The 21,307-nt window shown below is 60.9% G+C and overlaps 1 protein-coding gene across 2 annotated transcripts in view; it reads right to left on the bottom strand.

The window, feature by feature from the left end:
- Positions 1–12,994, bottom strand: part of HTRA3 (HtrA serine peptidase 3) — a 30,854-nt gene extending 17,860 nt beyond the window's left edge. Inside the window, exons 1-2 of one of the 2 annotated variants that reach the window (XM_041753111.1) lie at positions 12,579–12,994; positions 2,302–2,401 (exon numbers count right to left, since the gene is read on the bottom strand). In XM_041753111.1, coding sequence (XP_041609045.1) covers positions 2,302–2,401; positions 12,579–12,963 — 485 coding nt within the window. In that variant the 5' untranslated portion in view covers positions 12,964–12,994. The remainder of the gene's footprint in view (positions 1–2,301; positions 2,402–12,578) is intronic. The other variant, XM_041753110.1, reaches the window with a different exon arrangement.
- Between the last annotated feature and the right edge of the window lie 8,313 nt (positions 12,995–21,307).

Below are 21,307 nucleotides of genomic sequence, written 5' to 3'. Positions count from 1 at the left end.
GGCTGGCTTCCCTAAGGGGGGCAGATCTGACTACTCAGAGAGATCATAGGCTGGGGGCAGGGGTGTGCTCCCCTCTTCCCCCTCAGGTCCCTCCCCTCTGGCAGCTGCCCAGAGCCCCGGATGGTGTGACAGGCAGGGCCGGTGGCAGGCTCTGTTCCACAAATTCTGCACCAGGTGCCGTCCTTCCGAGGACTCAGGGCTGGGAGCACTGGACAGTGCCGGGCGGCATGCACCATGTCAGACACGGGCAGACCCTGGGCCTCAGGGTCCACCTCCGTAAATGGGATCAAACGGCCAGAGGTCAGAATTCACTGATGTAAGAAAAAGCCCAAGCCTCAGCAGAGCCCACAGGGCCCATGGCCCATGGCCAGAACGCCGGGGAGGCAGGACACAGCTCAGGACCCTCCCTGGGATCCCGAGGGGCGTGGATGGTGTGAGTACTCAGTGCCTGGGCCGCCCCCAGAGATGAGGGAGAAAGGGTACCGGAAGGGGCCTGGAACCATGCAGGAGGGAAGAGAACAGGAGGGTGGGCACGTCTCAGGAAAGCGAGGGAGTGCAGAAGGCTGCCTCACGGGCAGGACCAGGACGAGGGCTAATGAACGTCACGAGTGCTCTGAGCCAGACACGAGGTGATGTGATGCCCACAACCACTGCGCACAGTAGTGGTAGCAGTAGTTTACAGGCGTAGACAGTGGTCCAGGATGTGAACTGCTCGTCTGGGTCAGGCAGCCTGGCCACTCGGCCCCAAGGGTGACCGCAGCCTCTGCTTCCACCCCCGCCAGCACCCATGGTGGGATCTGGTGTGTGTCCACAGGAGGGGCCCGAGGCAGCTGGCAGACTCCTCCCTCAGGTCAGGGGTCACAGTGGAGGCTCCCAGGTTTGATGAGCATCTCATCTGTCTGAGATCTCGCCCGCCTGGCCTCGCCCACCCGCCCACTAGGACATCGGTCTCCAAGGGCACTAGGCTGCAGTCAACAATTAGCTGGCCCAGAGCCTGATGCCTGGAGCCCTCTAGAAAGACATTGGCCAGTCTGAGCCACCGGCAAGGCCAGGGACCTGCCATTTAGCGTGTCCAGTTGTAATTTCCTCAATGACATGTCTCAGGGTCTGGAGCCTACAGAAAGGGCAGTAAGGGGTCAGCTTTGGGGCCTGAGGACCTGGGGTCAAAGCCCGACTCAGTGGCTCTGTGAGCTTGGAGAAGCTCCCTGGCCTCTGCTCCAACCCAGGAAATGGGAACATCAGAGCCTAGCATGTGGGGTTCGGCCCTGAGTGTGGGCAGAAAGGGCCTCGGGAGCAGCGTGCCAGCCAGTGCTGAGGGGTGGGCCAGCCGGTCCTGACTCAGGGTGAGTCCTGCGGTAGCCAGCCCCCAACTCCACGAGGTGGGCACTCACCAGGGCTGTTTAGAGGAATGCAGGCAAAGCAGCCAACATGGCTCAGAGTGCACAGTGGGTCCAAGGGCCCTGCTCATCTGATGGGGAGCTTGAGCCAGTGGTTGCTGGTCCCATGGAGCGCTGTCAGGGGTGAACACTGCCCCTGCCCTCCAGAGATGGGCATGACCATGACCCATGGGCATGTCATGACCCCATGACAAGGGCTCCCACCGGGCAAGCTCCATGCCTGTGAACAGGGAGCGCAATGCTGGGGCTGGGAATTGGTGTGAGCAATTCCGCCATGGGCCACCTGGTACCCTGGGGCTCGGGGTTGGCACACTTGTGCTGGCCGGCCTCCACGCCCCTGGGGAACACACTGTGCAGACGGGCAAGCCCCGGCGCCCTGGCCCCAGGCCTTGCGCTGAGCATCCACTCCAGGCCCGTGGGCCTGGCTCCCTCTGTTCTCCAGCAGCGTGGAGTGGGGGTTCAGACCCTGCGTGCCTCATCTGGGCAGCTTGGTGGCCCCCTCCACACACAGTGGCTGAGAGGTTAAGTCAGATTTTTAACTTAAGACATCATGCTGCCAACGTCTTCTCTTTGGGGTGTATGGGTCAACCTGGGAGGAGACCCCAGGGTTCTGCTGACAATCAGCCTTCAGGCAGCAGTGCTTCCCAGAACCAGCTCCGGCAGCCCCCGTGATACCAGAGTTGCCCCCGCCCTCACCCCGGGCACACCTGCTTAGCAAACCTGCAGCCCAGCTGGTGCAACTGGGTGCCCACTCTCCTCGGCAAGGAGACGCCCCCCCACCCAAGGGCACACGTGGTGGAGGTGTCTGGGGGGGGGTCTATCTGACCCCACGTGCGCTTACTTGGCTTCTCCTGCCCCACCCCCCTACCAGAATGGGGGGGAAGCCTGGCAGGGGCTCACGCACCTCAAGAAGAGCTCTATGTGGACCACGGCTGGCGCGATCTTCTCCACCACGTCAGCGATGAAGTTGAACTTGTACCGCGGGCTGGTCAGCTGGTGGAGACCTACACTGGCAGGAAGAACCAGGTGCATCAGGAGGAGCCAGACATGGCCCGTGGCGCCCCAATCTCCCACCCAGGAGGAAGCCCCACCAGGGAGGGACCCCACCGGGCCCTGAGCCCTGCAGGGATGCTCCACACTCAGCAGTAGGGTGACACCCAGACATCTGTGAGGGGGCTTCCTCACCCCAAGAACAGCTAAGGCGGAGCTTCTTCACATTACTTCATTGGATGCCACCAGGCAGGCCAGGAGGTCAGAGGAGGTTAGGACACCTGCCCTCAGCTGCAAGCAGCAACCTGACATTTAAGAGAGATCTGGGCCAGCCCCCCAGACCTTGCTCTTTCTCATATATACATCCGTGCCCTGGCATGAGGTGACCGTCCCTCCCCCTGCCAGCTCTGGCCTGTCCCTCCAGCCCCTGGGCTAGAGCAGTGACTGGGCAAGAGACCAGCAAAGCTCCTGGCTGGCCTGCACAAGCTGCCCCATTTGGCCATAGTGTGACCCCCTCCTGGGCCTCGCGGGACTCCGGATGTCTGAGTCGCCAGGGCCCCCCATCCTACTTGGCCAAGCCCCAGTCTGACTTGCCAGGCGGTTCACGAACTCCCCTGGAACCTTCGCCGGCTCGGATTTCTGCTGCTGTCAGCAGTGGGGGCTGCCGCCTGCCAGGACCGCAGGCCTGAGGGATGTGGGTGGCACGGGGCCCACACCCCTTTGGTCTCCCTGCTCGGGCATGTGCTGAGGTCGCCCAGGTCCCCGCCAGAGACTGGGGCTACCTGGAACTGACGCTGCCCCCATGCTGCTTGTAAGCCGTCCCCGAATGAGCATAGGGTTGGGAGTGACGCATGCTGCCTGGCAGGGCACTTCCAGCTGTGTGGCTTTAGGCAAATCACTCGCCCTCACTGGGCCTCGACTCCTAGTCTGAAAATGAGACTGAAGATGTCCCCTGACCTGTGGGAACTGGGCGTGGATGTGACTTGCAGATGCGAAGCTCCCTGCCCAGGGGAGCCCACCACACACCCCAGCACCTGCTGTTGGTGAGCAAATAGGGCTCGGCCTGCAAAGTCTAGTTTTGCAGCTGAGATTCCTCTGGATCTGAGAGGTGACGGAGCATCAGGATCTGGTGAAAATCTGATTTTCCATTTAGTCCAGAGGGACAGGAAGCATCATGGTGAGTGCAGCCACCATAGGTGCCCCAAAGACATCTGTGGGCAAATCAGGCCCCACCCACATTCCCAACTAATCTCCCCACATTCAGGAGGCCACCAGGGTGGGGGTCATGGCCTCCCTCTCAAAGGCAGGGAGAGCGTGTGGCTCAGAGATGAATCCTCCTGCCCGAAGGTGCTTATCTAGTTGGAGAAGGCACATTCTGAGCTCGGGCTGGGCGCTGTCATCCTTAGGGGCTGCTCACCTAACCCCAGTGGCTCCCTAATACCCCGACTGTCCGACTGTCCAATACGCCTGAGCTGGGACACAGGGTCGGGGGAGAGGCTCCAAGGTCAGGTGTGGAGAGGAGACTCCACCCATCAATTATCAATTCTGTGATTGGTGGCTGCCTCCCAGCCAGGCAGCCAGCGCTGGACCCAGAGGGCCCAGGCCACTGTGGTCAGCTTGAATCAAAGGCGGCCTGTCTGGAGTGGCCAGAGCCTGGCTGGAGACGTGGCCTATTGCTGGGCACCGCAAGGCCTCTCGCCATCAAACTGCAGGTGGCCGGGGGCTACCCTGCCTGGGAGCCCTCCTCCCGGTGGCAACACCCTTGGCAGGGTGGGGCCTGAGGTTTAGAGCTCACAAAACAAGGGCCCCGGGGCCGGGCCCACTCGGCCTCCACGCATCTACTTCCACGCAGGATTGCTAACCGTCCCCAAACTCTGCAGGTGAAACTGCCAGTCAGCTGTGGGGGCTAAGCCCAGCTCTGTCCTCCCCAGCCCAAGGCCCCTGGGAACCCATATCCCCCGGCATAACTCAAATCCCACCTCTTCTAGGCAGACACCCCCACCCCCCGCAGGCTTCTTCCAGCCGGAATGCTTCTCTCCCTCCTGGGGGTTCCCAGCATAACATCTTGCCCATGGTACTCGCTCTCATGCGGGCTGTATTCAATCCACGCATGCTGAGTGCCTCTGTGTGCACCCTTTGCCACGTACGGGCAAGTGACCAGCCAGGCACAGCACAGGGTGACAGGGGATAGGGCAGAGGGAAGTCCAGGGAGGCCTCCACCCAGGTCCCAAGGATGTCAGAGCCTGAGTCCTTCTGGACCCAGGGCCTGGGGCACCCCCTGGGCCCTGCCAGGCCCTGTCCCTTTAAGCAGACCATCCGTGGTGGGTGGTGGGGAGGGGGGGGCGGGGCGGGGCAGGGCCTGTTTCCTGGTCCTCCTCCCCACACACGGATGAATCACCCCATGAATCAGTGGGAAGGGAGGACTCGGTTCCCACCGCTTCTTTCCACATGAAAACCTCGGGCCCCATGGCTGGAAAGCAGATTCTGTTTATTTGGGGTTTTGACAACCCCCGCCCCCACCCAGTCCTCCAGCCAAAGTTCTGAAGTCAACAGTCAATCTCGACCAGATTCAGCTGTTAGCATTTTGTTGTGTTTTGTTTTCAAAAATAAACTGTAACCCACAGGACTTGGAAGTCTGAGTCGGGAGGAATGTGACACAGAGCCAAGCAATCAAGGCCAGGTGTCCCGCGGCGCCTCGCAGGAGACGAAGGGGTACGGCCAGGATGGGAGCAACCGGGACCAGCGTCCCTCCGTCCGTCCGCAGGGCCAGAGCCTGGGCTTCCGGGCTCCGCCCCAACATCCTCGAGTGGCAGAGCTTCCAGGAGGGCTCAGGGACGGTGGCAGAGCCTGAGAGAGGACTCATGATGCGCCAGCTTGGGTGGTCGTAACACCATGGAACAGATGGGGAGACCGAGGCTCAGAGTGGGGAAGCGACCACCCCGGACTGCTGCTACACAGGTTGTAGACTGCACAAGTCCATTATCAACAAAGATCACACTGTGACTGGCTTCCCTTGGAGTTGTGCAGTACGCAGCCTGTCCAACCGTGTGTATTACCCCTCCAGCACATAATGGGCAGTCAGGCCTGAGACCCAGTTCTGTTCCTCTGAGGTCATTGCCTTTATTTTTTCCAAAGAAGCCCCCATCTGTCACCCAGTGGTTAGCTATGAGCCGGGATGAAAGGGTCATCAGCAGATGACCACAAAGCCCCAGGCTGTGCCCATCTGTCCATAACGCTAAACACAGCCTGCAGAGCATTTGAGGATGGGGTGTCCGGATTCCACCCACACCTTCAGGTTCACCGACTCTTCACTGCCCCTCTTCCCCCAGTACCCCCAGCTCCCATACCCTCTGGCACGAATGCCCCTTCCCTCATCCTTAAAGCCCAGGCCAGCACACCTCCTCTGGGGAGCCTGCCCTGACTCAGCAGGCTCAGTGACCACTCTCACCCCTCTGGGTCCCCTCACGGCCCCTCATAACCCCTCCTATGGCACATCCCCCTGATAGCCACCATGGCCTGGGCTCTCCCAGTCCACAGCATAGAGCAGGGAGAGAATGGTTGGATGAGCAAGGGGGTGTGTGAATGCTCTGCAGGGACAAATGCACCGTCTGGGGGCCCCTACATGGCCCCCAGGCCCCACTCACTCTTCAGGGGCAGGTTTTGAAGCCCCAGGAGCCGACCCCCAGGTCTAATTAGATCCTAGAACAGTTCCCTGTGTTTCTCTTGCTCTTGAAAACTTGCCTGTCCCTAAGTGACTGTCTCACCCTGAGCCAGGAACAGGGGCTTCCCAGGGGCATGACGGTGCTGCTGTCTGTCTGCACAGGCTCCAGGCTCCTGTCAGGGGAGTGCAGGGCCCATCCCCCATGGGTCCTGCCCAGAAGCCACCATACGTTGGGCTCCGGGTATTTACGAGCCTTATGACCTCTCAAAGCCGTCCTATGCAGCTGGATCTGTGTCCATTTCACAGGCCAGGAAAATGCCCACCCACGGCCCAGAGCCAGGGATGCTGACCCCAGGCACTTCCTCAGCTCCAGGCTGGTCCTCAGCCCGTGACTGGCTGTCCTGCCCGGGGGCGCCCAGCTTGGCCAGTTTCGGCCTGGGGTCACTGTGGCTCCTCTACTGAGCCAGCCTCAGGAGGAGGAGGCTCTGACACAGCTTGTCTGTCCTTTGTCAGAGGGACACTGAAGGCAGGCAGGACTCTGGGTGGCCACGGAAGCCAAGGTATGGTCAGCGGAACTCCCTTGGGCACATGGCAGCCTGTCCACAAACACGGCCTTCCAGCACCTTCCCTTCCTCCACTACCTCTCCTTCTCTCTCCAAATTCCATCTATTCCAGAAACACCCACCGGGTGGTACTTAGGTCTGTTTACACTGAAGCCCGTTAGCCTTTACGCCGTGCAAAGCACATTAAATTCCTCACCTCTCTGCCTGTCCAGTGGCCCAGCGAGAAGGGTACCATTTCGCAGATGAAGCTGCAGTGCAGAGAGCTTAGGAGGCTTGCAGGTGGGGTAGCTGCGACTCACCCCTGAGCGGCTGGACGTGGAGAACAGAACTCAGTTTCAGTTCTGTTTCTGCCCATCATGTGCCACAGGGGCTAAAGCATACAGTTGGGCAGGTTGTGCGCTGCAGATTTCCAAGGGTTCGTACCCATCCCCGACCCGCACTAGACCTGGTGTTCGGTTTAGGGCACCCATACATACGTCCTGGTCACATCTTCGCTGCGCTGAGGACAAGGGATCTGTGACTTTATTCTCTTTCTTACCCGCTTATGTAACATACTTATCAAAATCAAGCAGGAAAGCCACTTCCTCAAGGCACTGGAGGTGTGCCCAGTGGGCAGAGCAGCAGATGCAAAATCAGGGGACCTGCGCTCAGGCAGAGCTGTCCCTCCTCACCTGGGGTAGGTCCCTGCCTCTGCTAGCTTTTTCTCATAAAGGGCCTAATGTGTGTGTAAGGCTGTGGCAGCCTGAAGCACAAGCCTAATGTCTCACCTTGACCCTGGTAAGTCTGGTGGCTTTTCTCCCTCAAAGTGAGGCCCAGGAGGCAATCAGACCCTCGGGCAGGACACACCGCTCACTTAGCCAGGTGCCCGCCGTGGACACGCAGTTGCCGTAGCTCATCAGCCAGTCTCTTGCCACAGAACTCACACCCTTGACGCCGGGGCGCCCCCCATACCTAACCTGAACTCACCACCTTGCTTCTCCAAACCTGCTTCTCCAGGCGCCCTGCCTCCAGGAAAGGCCCTGCCATCCCTCCGTCCTGACAGCCCCCTGACACCCTTGCCCCCTGTCAGAGATCCTCAGGCCCTCAGCTGTCACCCTAGCTCAGGCCTCATCAGCTCTCCCCACCCAGGACACTGGCCTCCCACTAGCTGGGCCCCTGCAGCCATTCTGCACACCTGCTACCCATAAACTTTTGGTGGTTCTCCACCTCCTGACGATGGGTCACCTCCCGGCTCCTCCGTCTGACACCAGCCTATGCTCAGTGATTCCCATCAGACTTCTCTGCACTGGGGCTCTGTGTCCACCTCTAAATGGCTGTCTATATGCCACCTCCTCCAGGAAGCCCTTCTTAATCTACCCCTTTCCCCATTCTGGTGGTGGCATCTCCCTCACCTGGGTGCCACACATAGTCCTCTGTCCCTCACAATATGGGATCGGGGATTTCACAGGGGCCTGTTAAGTGTGGCAACGCCGGGTAGGAAGAGGAGGCCAGGTCACACCAACCCTGCAGGCGGCATTAGAAGTCGTGCTTGCTTGGTCTTGAAGGCAGTGGGAGCCATGGCTGGGCTTTCAGCAGGGAGATCCAAGTCTTACAACACCCCTTCGGGCCGCCCTGTGGGGGTTCACGGCAAGGGGAGGAGTCTGAGTAGGCGGCCCCCAGGGGTTGCTGTGGGACCCCTGCCACACCTCCAGGCTGAGGTCAAGAGCAGAGGGTGGGGGCGCCCCCAAGGCCCCGGCCTGGTCCGGAAGGACAGCTGCACAGCACCCCGGTCTCTGCTCCCCTCTCGAGACTGGCCGGAGGCCGCAGCTGGCCTCCGCTGTCCAGCGTGTGGGCAGGGGGTGGACGGGAAACGTCATCCTCCCTGGGCCCCGGGGCTGAGTTCCAAGACATGCGCAGGAAGCCGCTGAGGGGATTAAAACTGAAACACCGACCAAAGCCCTTAAATAAATAAAACAGGAAGAGACACTGTCGGAACCTGCACCCCGCTTGCGCAATCAACGCGGATTATTAAACGCCACGTTGTAACCTGCCCTTGGGCTCTAAGTTTTGAATTAATTGTGTGTGCACAGGCCTATTTGTCTGCAGTTGCGGGCAGAGAAGTTTGGGGGGTCGCGGGGCTCTGGTGGGTGAAAACAGAAGCCTCCTCTCCCTACAGACACGATGACTACCTTCATCGCCGTGTCTACTATCCCACGGACGGGCACTTATCCGCACCAGGCAGTGGGCAGATGGGCAGATGCAAAGCTCCTGGAAAGGTAGTAAGCTCCCTTCACTGGGGGTGTGCAAGCAGAGTCGGGGTGCTTATGGGGGATTCACAGATGATCTGTCCGTTCCACAATATCTACTACATGCCGGGTGATGGAGCAGGCCTGGCAGGGAATCGGGGCCAGACCCCTGCCCCGCGAGGCTCAGAGCCAGTAAGATGGAGAAACGGCAGATAAGGCTGATCACACAGGTGAAGGGAGGGGGTCTGGAGGGCCCTTGGGGTGTGCTCATGAGGCTGAGCAAGGGGTGACCTAGGTGTCGTGGTCAGGGAAGGCAGCTCGGGGAGGGGGGTGGCACATCCAGGCCCAGACAGATGAGGACATGGTTACATGAAGGTGAGGGAATGGGCACCTGGGGCAGCTGGCACAGCATGTGCAAAGGCCCTGAGGTGGGGAAGAGAAGGGTGGGCTGCAGCACAGAGGATGAGGTGGCGCTGCGGGGTGGGAGGGGACCAGGCGGGCCCAGTGGGTCAAAGTTCTGGGGGGCTACTGAGGGATGTCCCACCAGTGACGGGCACCATGGATTTATCAAGGTTACTGTGGCCGCTGCATGGAGAAGTGAGCTGAGGGAGGATGAGGGAGGTGGAGGCCAGTGGTGCTGGGACAAGTAGGAACAATGTCCCTACTGGGACAAGTAGGAACCTGCTCAGGGGCAGATTCTAGGTGGAGCTGAGGACCCACCCGTGGGTGGGAGGACAAGGTGACACGAGGACCACGGCCAGCAGAAACACAGAGCTCCAGCCCAGGGAAGAGCCAGGCACTGAAGACTGGACCTGGTCGCCAGCGCCTGGCCATCTGAAGGCCGGTTAAGGCGAGGGCGGAGCTGGCAAGAATTGTGTGCAGGAAAGCCCGGGATGGGCAGCACCTCGCCTGCTGCTATGTGTGGACATCACCCAGCCCAGTGGAGCCGGGGACCCTGGTCTGACCCAGACGCCAGACCTCAAGGACCCTGCTGTCCCTGCCTGCAGAAGAAGCCTGGGGCCCTGACATCGCAGCTTTCAAAGCCAGCCAGGGCGGGGCGGGTGAGGGGACAGGGGGCGGGGGCTGGCCTGGTTCGGTCACTTCCTGGCCAAGTGACCTCAGACCAATGCCTTGACCGCTCCCTGCCTCACCGAGCGCATCTGTGGTGTAAGAAGGAGCAGACGCGCAGAGGCAGATGAGAGCGCTAGCCAGAGACCCTGGCTCAGCAAGTATTCTGTAGGGACTGGATTTTGCAGGTGGAACTGGCTGGACCCTGGATGTTTGAGGTCCCTGTGCATGGGGTGATGATGATGGCACAGGGCCCAGGAGCAAGGGCGGGGCCACACAGATTAATGTGCACAGCGTGCTGGACCCCAGCCCCGTGCACCCTCCTCGCGGCACGGAGGCCGTGCCCGCAGCCCCCTTTACGGTCCCTGCTCCCTCCCAAGGCCCCTGCCCCTTGGGCTCTGGGATCCTGTGCCTGCAAGGCTGCTCCTCCAGCCTCTGCTTTGTCCCCCGTCCCTCCTGACCACCCCATCCTTTGCCGGGAGAGCTCCGGCTCACCTTCCACAGCTCAGCACCGAGGCTGACCTGGCCAGATAAAACAGAAGTGGTGCCAGTGGTCCTCACGGGGACAGCAACCCGTGAACTAATACATGGTCTACCGATGGCTCAGGGCGCCACGTGCCCGCATGCCCTGGCCCATCAATCCCTGCCACGGTTCTCCCGGCAACTGCTACTGTCAGCCCCACGCTCATTACAGAGAGGAAACCAGGTCAGCAGCTCGTCGAAGCCCTAGCCCGGGACCCCCACACTGCAGCCCCCGCCTGCCTGCTGAGTGCCCTCTGCACCTGTCTGTCAGGCTCCTCCCCTCTTCTCCCCTCCCCACTTGTCTCCCTGACCAACTGTGGAGTTTCTCCAGGGCACAGGCAGGGTGTGGCCCATCACAGTGCCCTGGTCACAGGCCCAGGGCCAGCTGGACACACAGGGAAGGTACCGAACGTGGACTCCCTCAGTCAAGAAATGAGGGTTTCAAAATGCTTGGACTGCCCCGGACCCTGGAGCCTTAGTCTAATAGTGTCCCCCGCAAGGCGGAGTCAGGATTGGGGGGCCCCCATGGACATAGCCAAAATATAATGGGAGGGTGCCAGCGTCACCCCAGCCCGCTGTCTCTGGGGGCCATTGGCATGGCTTGTGGAGGGCCCGTCAATGCCAATGTCCATGTCCAAGACTCCGTGTGGCACTATGCTCTCATCCCTCGCTCTTCTGGGCACAACCTAAACACAAGCCTGACCGAATCACCCTCCCCTCCCTTAAAGCCCTTCACTGGCTCCCCTAAATAATCATATAGAATCCTACATGGTCTTCCCAGACTGGGCTCCCCAGAACCCCGAGGTGCCAAGAGGAGGTCATACATGTTTTGCCAGAAAAGAAGAGGTCTCTGCTGAAATTCTCTTGGAAAATCCTGGGATTTATGATTTTGTGTGTGGGTTGTTTTTTTTTTTTCCTCTCTCTCTCTCTCTGCAGGTTTCTCAGAATGTCTGATAGACTCAAAGGTAGTGTGAATCACCACTGCATGGACACTGTTTATTTTCCTAAGCTTTTTGGGCCATGAGATACTTATTTTCAGAATACCAGATGCAACCTGGGAAGTCTGGCCTGCAGGATGAAGTCTAAGCCATTGGCGAGACACTTATGGCCACTTGTGACCCATGCCTGCCAGCCCACCCAGTCCTGGGTGTCACACACACACACATACACCCACATCCCACTGCACGCCAGCTGCTCCCGGCTATGTGCTCTCGCCGGTGCAGCTCATCCTATGAAGTTAGGCCTCCGTGTGGTGGCTCCTGCCATCTGCTCTTCCCAGAAAACCATTCCTGACCACTACCTAGAAGACTTGTCCTCCCTCCTCTGTTGAGACTCCTCCTCCCCAAAGGCTTCCCAGCAGCCCAGGCAGTTATCCTCCTCACGGTGCTCCCAGGGCCTGCCAAGCCTGCCTGGTGGTCAGCGTCTCCCCCCAGCGGCTGTAAACTGAGGGCACACGCAGGGCTCCACTCATCTCCGTGAAATTGGGGCTCAGTGCCCAGCACATAGTGACTGCAAGCACCTACTGAACCGACGCCCGAGGCTGCCTTCCTAAGAAGCGCCCTAAACAGATAAAGGGATGGCAGGGTTTCCTAGCATTTTCTTCCATGCACAGGGTCAAGTTGTGTGGCAAGAAGCAGTCCTGGGCCAGCTCTGGTTGTGGGGAGGCTGTCCTAGGGTTTGGAGGGACAAAGGAATTCCCTGTCTCAGCAGCCTGTCCCAGGAGGCCCCATGCCCGCAGAGACCCCACATGCTTGCTCACCATTCCCAAACAGCCCTCTGGAGACATGCACTCTAAGTGCAGCTAAGAAGAAAGAAAACTGGGTATCACTCAAGAGAACACCCGTTCTGGGTGAGGTTTATGGCCCGGGCAGAGCCGGAATACAGGAGCAGCAGAAATGATACACGAGACAGGTTCGCTTTGGTGAGGCCAGAGAGAAAGAGAAGCGAAGAGCCAGCGGGCTCGTTTCACTTTGACCTACTTCCGTGGCCTTGCGCCTCAGTTTCCCCACCCAGAAGACCAGGGGTCCGGTTAGATGATTGCTAAGAGGCCTGCCCGCCTGCCTGCCCGGCCAGCGTGGCCTTGGAAGCCCCTCTCCGGCCCTGCGCCCCCACGGCGCGGGGGGTGCCTTCCCTCCCCAGGCCGAGCGCTTACCCGACGGGCAGGCGCCCTTCTGCAGCTGGCGCACCGGCGTCCCCGAGAGCTCCAGCGCGCGCCGGCTGGCCGCCTGCAGCGCACACACGTTGGCGTAGGTGTGCCCGTCGGTGCCGCACACGGCGAGCGCCCAGCGGCAGCGGCACACGCCCCGCGCGCACTCCAGGCTCTCCCCGCAGGGCGAGTCCAGCGGCCGGCCGCAGGGCTCGCCCTCGCCGGCCGCGCACACCAGGCAGCAGTTGCACAGGTCGGGCACGTAGCCGCCGGGGCAGCGTGGGCTCGGGCACCGGGACACGTCGCAGCGCGCGGGGCACGGCGCGGCCGGGGGCTCTCGGGCCAGCGCCAGGGCGGCCAGCGCGGCCAGCAGCAGCGCGCGCGCCGGCATAGCGGCGGGGAGGGCGGCGGGCGGCGGCGCGGGGGCCCGGCCGGGGAGCCGCGGGGACGCCGAGGCCGGGCGGGGGCCGGGCGGCGGCCGCCTGCGCAGGGGACGGGGCTGGGCGCGCGGCCACATGCGCCGGTGGCTCAGGCGGGCGGGCCGCGGGGCCGCGGGGTCATGCCGCGCTCGGGCTCGGGCTCGGGGCGGAGAGGCGCCCGCTCCTCCTGGGCCGACGCTCGGCGCGCCCGGGCCCCGCCGCACTTAAAGGCGCGCGCGGCCCGCCCTCCCTGGAAGGGGCGGCCCGGCCCCGCAGCCAGCCCCGCCCCCGCTGCCGCCTGCCCGCCCGGCCTTCCGGCGGGACCCGCCGGAGCAGCGCCGCCGACCGGCCGGCCGGCCTGGGCTGGGAGACGGCGCGGGGATCCCGGGCGGGGATCCTGCTCCTCCTCCCCGGCGCATCCCCCTGCTCCTCCTCCCCAGCGCATCCCCCTGCTCCTCCTCCCAGCGGCATCCCCTGCTCCTCCTCCCAGCGCATCCCCCTGCTCCTCCTCCCCAGCACACCCTGCCGCTCCTCCTCCCCAGCGCATCCCCCTGCTCCTCCTCCCCAGCGCATCCCCCTGCTCCTCCTCCCCAGCGCATCCCCCTGCTCCTCTTCCCAGGCGCATGCCCCCTGCTCCTCCTCCCCAGCACGACCCTGGCGCTCCTCTCCCCAGCGCATCCCCCTGCTCCTCTCCCAGCGCATCCCCCTGCTTCCTCCTCCCATCGCATCCCCCTGCTCCTCCTCCCCAGCACACTCGTCCCGCGTCCTCTCCCCAGCGCATCTCCCCCTTCTCCTCCTCCCCAGCACACCCTGCCGCTCCTCCCCAGCGCATCCCATCTGCTCCTCCTCCCCCAGTGCATCCCCCTGCTCCTCCTCCCAGCGCATCCCCCTGCATCCTCCTCCCCAGCGCATCCTCCTCCCCCAGGCATCCCTCCTCCCCCAGCACACCCTGCCGCTCCTCCCCAGCGCATCCCACTGCTCCTCCTCCCAGTGCATGCCCCTGCTCCTCCTCCCCAGCGCATCCCCCCTCCTCCTCCCCCAGCGCATCCCCCTGCTCCTCCTCCCCAGCACACCCTCCCGCTCCTCCTCCCCAGCGCATCCCCCTGCTCCTCCTCCCCAGCACATCCCCCCTCCTCCTCCCCAGCACACCCTCCCACTCCTCCTCCTCAGTGCATACCCCTGCTCCTCCTTCCCGTCACATACCCCTCCTCCTCCTCCTCCCTATCACATACCCCTGCTCTTCCTTCTCCCCATCACATACCCCTGCTCCTCTTCCCCAGCACATCCCCCCTGCTCCTCCTCCCCATCACACCCTCCCACTCCTTCCCATCACATACCCCTACTCCTCCTCCCCAGTGAGCTGCCCTCCCCCAGCCCAGGATTCAAAGGGGACCCACACCTGGATCCCCACCTCTACTGGAGACAGACCTTCAGGAAGCACCTGCCTATGCCCGGAATTCCCTCCTCTGTCTTTATAGCTTGGAGGTGTGATGGGTCTGTCTGAGGTGTCTGACACAGTTCTGTCCCCCTGGGGGTCCCAGTCCCTAGGGACCCTGGGAGTCATCTACAACTCTGTGACTCAGTTTCTCCTGCACAGAAGGGCAATGAAGAGCCACTTTGCTCCCTCACAGGATTGCTGGGAGGACCCCACAGAGGAGGTGGGCTATGCAGCAAAGGGACTGGGGCCTGGGAGAGGACACACCAGGAGCTGGTCACCACCTGGTCAGAGGCTCTGGAAGCAAAAGTAAATCAGAGTGGTGACTCATTGGGCAGGAGAAAACACACGTGTGCAAACCCTGGGACTGGAGATCCTTGTCCTGTTTGTGTGGTGAGCCCCTCTGGCCACCTGGTGAAGTCAGGGAAGGCTGGCTTGCAGAATGATGCTTTTTAAAAATGCATGAAACAAACTGCACAGCATATACGGTGCTACTGGAATACAGGTATTAAGTCTATAGGAAAACAAATCCGTGTCTGTGATCTATACACAGGCTTCTTTGTGAGTGTGTTAAATAACATCATCTGGCCAGTGGCAGGGTCATCAGCCAGGATTTCAAAGCAGCTGAGCAGAAGGGTACTTGGGGTGCCTGCAGCAGCCAGCAGGGCGTGGAAATGCCCGTGACTTCTCTTGAGCCCACTTCCCCACCGAAGGAAACACTGCCCTTCGGGGGAGGCGTTGGTGAAAACAAGGATGCTTGTTCCCATGCAGACTATGGACACCCAGTTGAGGAACTTCCACCCGCAGCTGGGAGAGGCAGCAGGGAGAAGAGGGTGAGTCCCATCCCTGAGGCCCTGGGTCCTGGGAGGACTGGGCACTACTGATGGATCAGAAGGGGGGTGGCCATGCCAGACAGGTGTGTTGGAGAAAGTGGCTCCGACTGAGAAGGATGCAGGGCCAAGATTCTGGGGGACCCTGGGCATGAGCATCCACGGAATCTGGGAGAGACAGTGGCCATGAACATGGATGTGAAGGACCACAAGGCAGTGGGCTGTGAAGGGAGGTTGGGCTTTCCCTTCTAAAAGAACAATACGACATATATTTCTACCTCAGAAAAACTGGGAATGCATTTTGTCTTGAAGATGTGGAGCATTCCAGGGGTTGGGGACCCCAGGGCTAGACTGGGCTGGGCTGTCCCTATCCCTGGTCGGGTCTCCTGGTTTGCATGTCCTGCAGGGTGGACTCACACCTCAGGGGTAGAAGGCTGACCCTCGTGATGGGGGCATCACGACCCAGAGTGCACCCTCTGGGGGCCCACGTCCCACCGCAGACGCCCATGTCTGGGGCAGTATGTTCGTGTGCCTGCATTCCGCAGGGTCCAGAGAGCAGAGACCTCAGGGAGGGAGGGCCAAGAGCTCATTTCTTCTCACCCTTTTGTCTACAGATGGGGAAACTGAGTCTCAGAGAGGTTCCCCATCTGCACCCTGGAGGCGGGGTGGCTGCCGCTGCAGAGGAGAGCTGTACAGCAACCCTCTGTAGCTTTCGACTGACAGCAAATGCGGCTCCTGGGGCCCCGCGATGCTGCCCCACATACAGCATTTGGCTCAGTGTTCAGGGCGCCTAGGAGGCGGGGATTATGTTCCTTAGGGGAGGCTCCAGAGGGTCAGGTCACAGCGTGTGGCAGGCTGGGACACCGCTGGCTTGGGCCCTTCCGCCAGTCAGGTCCAGGCTCTTCCCCGGAGGAGGCCACACTGCCCCCAAAGGCCACCTGTGACCTTTACAGCCGCCTCCACAGGGGATCTCTATCTGTGCCTTGTGCAGACGGGAAACAGGCCCAGAGCAAAAGGACACATACAAGCTTCTCTGCAGCACTTGGACGCCGGGGTGTGGTCCCTGGGGTCGTCTTGTTCCCCCCTGCCGTGGGCGGGCTGGGCTCCTGAGGCTGCAGAGAGCGCGGGCTGGCCGGAGCCCGGAGTGCTGGGCAGGCCAACAGGGAGTGCATTTCCAAGATGTCAGGGGCAGCCTGGGGGGTGGGGTGGGGGGTGGGGGGACACGGCGGGAGCAGCCCCCTGCTGCCCTGCTGCTGCCGCTCCTTCCTGCCTCCTAGGGCTCCACAGACCAGCACACCCCCAGCAGCATCCCCGCGCCTCTTTGGCCAGGATCTGAGTCTCTCCCAGAGCCCTGCCCTTCTGTAGGTGCATGTGCCTTGGAAGACGGGGCACGTTGAGGAGCGGTGGGAAGGGGGTCCTGCTGCCATCAGGACCTACGGGGGTCGGGGGACGGGAGGCTCGTCACCCTCAGCCGGGGCTTCTGGCCCGGGCTCTGCGGGCATGCCCGGGCACCCTGCCAGGCCTCCCTGCTGCACTGTCGCCGGCCACTAGGGCATGTCCCGCAAGTGCTGGGGGGCGATTTTGTCTGGGTAAATGTATCATTCATTCATGTATATTTACTCCCCGTACCTGCCCCCACCGTGTTTAAGACTCTTTACAAACAGAACAGATAAAAAGGAGAAGAGAGAAACAGAGCAAAGCAAAAAAAAAGGGGGGGAAGGGGTGTAAAAAAAATAATGGAAAACCAGAGGTGAGGTTGATAGATGAATTCCTACCATGAGATGATTTTTTTTTAGTGCGTGTCTGTAAATGTGGCTCTGGGCTTCCCAGTAGTCAGGGCAAATAGGGAAACATTGACGTCCATGTGATAAGACAAGCCCATTGCTCCACAGCAGCCTGGCTTTTCTCACCATCAAGAGGAGGGGAGGCTTCCCCAGGGGGCCTCAGAAAGAAGATGCAGCCGGTGTCCTGACAGCACCCTCCACAGCGCGTCCTAGATGGCTCCCCATAAGATATTCCTTGGTGGGGACCAGGGGCAAGAGGGCCCAGGCTTCCACAAGAAGCTCCAGTGGTCAGCGGATGTGACTTGGACTTTCTGGGGGGGCAGGGGGCAGGGAAGCAGCTGCTTCGGTGGTAATGCTCGAGCTTGGCAGAAAGTCCCGGAAGCTCACTGGGAGCAGGGGCTCAGATGCTGAAGTTGGTGAGAGTCTCCCCACCCACCCACTCACTCATGAGCACGCCCGCTGCACACCTGGCCTCCCCGGGTGACCCACGACCACAGGCGAAGAACTCCATGAACCTTTGTTCAACAAATGGGCTGGGGTCAGCCCACGTGACGTGGGGCACACAGCACAGCAGGGCAAGAAGGTTCTAGAAGAAAGGAGAGGATCTGTGGGGAACCATATGCCGAAGGCCCCAGACGCCACCATGGGACCCTCTAACAGATGGAGCCCAAAGACTGAGGTGGGTCAGCACCCGCCGGGGAGCATGGGCATCACACCGGCCAGCCCAGAGCAGCTGGTGGCAGGTGCCCCTGGCCCGCCCTCTGCCTTATGTGTGCGCTCATGGCAAGTGCCTTTGGGGGACACCCCAACATCCTCTGGCAGAGGAGATGCTCTTCAAGTGACTCTGGGCCTTGTGCCCATTGCGGCGGAGGGGGGGGGGGCTCTGGCTGTGAACAGTGACCTTGCTCCGGGTTATGATATGACCACCATCTAGGTCATGCCTGACCTGGCTCCAGATGGCAGCCCCGGGCCCAGAGGGGACAGTGTCTCATTTCCCCAGGGCTGGTGCACGCTGGGCGTCGGACAGTGTTATCTACACGGATTGGAATGGAATTGAGTGCATCCAGGCTGGACCTGGGCTAGGTGGGGGTCGGCCTCCCCCTGGGGCACCCGCGTCCCTCACCTCTACCTCTGCGTAGAGGTGGATGGCAGCGCTGGGCCCTGGTCCTTGGGCCGAGCCATCCAAACTCCGGACAGGCTTTACCTTGTCACCTGACCCTTGTCCAGGCCCAGGCTTCACATCAGATGAGGTCATAGTTATGTCACTTGGGGACCTCGAGGACCATCCCTGGCCACACCTTGGCCTGCGATAAGACTCAGCAGCTCACATCAGTGGGTGACTCAGAGGGTGGGGTGGCGAGGGGGCAGTGACGTGGTCACATCTGTCTGCAGCCCCCTCCCCTTGGCACTCACCGCACTTGCAGGCAGTGGGTCCCTCTGGGAGGGACACTTCCCTCCTGACCCCTGCCTGGCTTCCTTCTTCCAGCTGTCCCATGCGGGGCCCCGGCCTCAACGGGGAGAGGGAGCGAGAGCCACAGCGGCCAGCACCTGGTACCACTCTCGGGAACCCTGAGACATCAGTGCCATCATGGTCCTGTTTGGTGGGTGCGGCAGCCAAGGACAGAGAGGTGGAGTAATGTGTTCAAGGTTACACAGCCGGCCTGAGCAGGGCCAAGATCTGGACCCAGGCTGTCTGGCTCCAGAGCACATTCCCTCGGCCATGCGCTGTGCTTTCAGGGCAGCTGCGCCCTGACGCGTGGACGATGCAGGGACAGAAGGATGCTTGGGGGCTTGACAGGGGCTGCTCCAGCACCCGGGGGGATGGGAGACCTTCCTGTGAGTGCCATTCGACAAGTGCTCTGACAGCTAGAAGGGGGTTTATGATCAGGCATCAGGGGCCTGATCTAGGGGCTCCTGATGTCTTGCGGCCCATGTGGACAGTGCTCCCGTGGTGCTGGTTGGTGCAGGACCAGGCACCCTCCTCTGGGGTGGGGGTGGGGGGCTTTCCCCAGCAGCCTGGTGAAAGGCTCAGTGTATCTTCTTGGCCCCAGTCGGTGGTTGTCACATCCACCCCCGACCCCGTCACGGAGGCAGCGGAGTCAGGAGCTGCGTCCAGTCCAGCTCTGATCGCCTGCTGGGCTCCTTTTCCAGCAGGATGACGGTCCCCACTGGCAGGAAGGTAGGTCTCAGAGACTGACTGGAAGAAGCTGCATGGTGACTGGCACCAGCTCGTGGGCATCCCGACAGGGCCAGCCAGCCTCTGCTCAGACACCTCTGATGACGGGGAGCTCACTACCCATCAAAGCAGTGCCTTCAGTTGCTAGAATGTTCTTCCTTTGAGATAAATTCTGCTCCTGTAATTCTCGCCTTTGGACTCTGCTTAGACCTAGAAGGCTGTAGAGGATACATCAGTCCCCTCGTCTACAAAAGAAGGCTGTACGCATCTGGGGCTGGTCCCCGGTTGTTTCTTCTCTAGGCATTTGCTGTGTGACCTGGGGCTCCAGTTTGCTATCTACCGGAGGTGAGAAGGCTTCCTCCTGGGGCTCCCAAGGGCCAAAGGAGGAGGTGGGCAGGGTGCTAGGATGTTCCCCCCAAATTCCTACCCCACCCCCCGGTATGCACACTCTGTATAATTCCCTTCCTCTTGAGTGTGGGTGGGCCTGACCTAATCAGGCAAGCCCTTAATAGGGACTGAGCCCTTCCTGACACCAGAGGCTTGAAGTGTGGAGAGAGCATGGATGTGTGGGGGACCCCGAGGGGGCCACGGGGCCAGGACCTGGGGCGATGTCTTGGAGCTGAGCATCCCACAGCTGACAGCCAGCCAGGAAATGGGAACCTCAGTCCTATACCCACAAGGAAGTGAGTTCTGCCAATGCCCCGAAGGACCTGAAGACACCCCCTGGCTGAGCCTCCTGTCAGGGGAGCCATTGGCCGACACTCTGTGAGACCCTGCATGAGGACTGGCCAGAATGTGCCATCTCGGCCCACGGAGACATGAGATGCTCAGTGGGTGTTGTTTTAAGCCAGTGGGTTTATGATAATTTGTGACACAGCACAGAAAACAAATATAAATAATAGTGAAAGGGAATAGAAGAGAAGGGAGAAGAAATGTGTGGGAAATATCAGGAAGGGAGACAGAACATAAAGACTCCTAACTCTGGGAAACAAACTAGGGGTGGTGGAAGGGGAGGAGGGCGGGGGGTGGGGGTGAATGGGTGACGGGCACTGAGGGGGCACTTGAGGGGATGAGCACTGGGTGTTATTCTGTATGTTGGCAAATTGAACACCAATAAAAAATAAATTTATTATTAAAAAAAGAAAACAAACATGGGGCACAGGGTGCGGGTGAGTAGGTGTCTGGTAACCCCGAGGGCATGGGGGGCAATGCCCCGGCAAGGGTGGAGCGAGGCCTGGAGAGGGGGAGGGACCCCACTGCTGTCGGGCTGGTCGGCTGCCCCCAGCTCTGCTCTCTCTCAGGCGTTTCCTTAAATTCTGGGTACAGTGCCACAGGGGTGCCAGTTATACCTGTTTCTTAGGTGCAGAAAACTCAGCTCAGAGAGTTCAAGTGGCTTTCCCAAGGCCACTAAGCCCCTGGATGATGGACTTGGGTCTAGAAACCAGTTGGGTCTGACCCCAAAATCCATGCACTTCTCAGCACTACACTTCTGCTCATACTCATTTTACAGAAGGAGAACTGAGGCCCAAGAAGGGCAGGTGGTTTGCTAAGACAGCCGGGCTCACGGACAGGGCCCTGAGTTCCACGTAGCAGCCTCACCCAAACCCTCACCCAAATCTCCAACGGAGCTGCTACTACTGATATGCTCATTTGACCTTTTAAGAGAGCTGGCACAGAGAGGTTCTGTGACTTGCCCAAGGTCACACAGCAATGAGCCACAGAATCAGGATTAGAACCCAGGCAGTGGGGCTTGGGCCTCTTGTGCAAAAGCGGGTTTGGGACTAGCTGATGCAGAGACTCAGTCACGAGAGCTGAGCAAGACGGGCAGGGGAGGGGTCTGGCCCACTGAAAGATGGTGAGCTCAGCCTGCCCGGACAGCAGGGCTTGGTCTCCTCCTAAGACAACAGGCCTCAGCTTTGACCGCCTGCAGCCTGGGCTCTTCTTGGAAACTGCCCCGCCCCGGCCCGGCCCGACGGAGGAGCTGGACGTGACCCCTCTCCTGGGAGGGTGCGTCCTGTCTGCTCTGTCTCAGGACGGCCAGCCCCACCCACTCAGCTGGCGGCCCGTGCAGCTGTCCTGAAGGCTGCTGGC

This window comes from Vulpes lagopus, chromosome 4 (assembly GCF_018345385.1).
Source record: "Vulpes lagopus strain Blue_001 chromosome 4, ASM1834538v1, whole genome shotgun sequence".
Lineage (NCBI taxonomy): Eukaryota > Metazoa > Chordata > Mammalia > Carnivora > Canidae > Vulpes > Vulpes lagopus.
The sequence above is the reverse complement of the archived record's forward strand: the minus strand, read 5'-3'. Positions and strand labels throughout refer to the sequence as shown.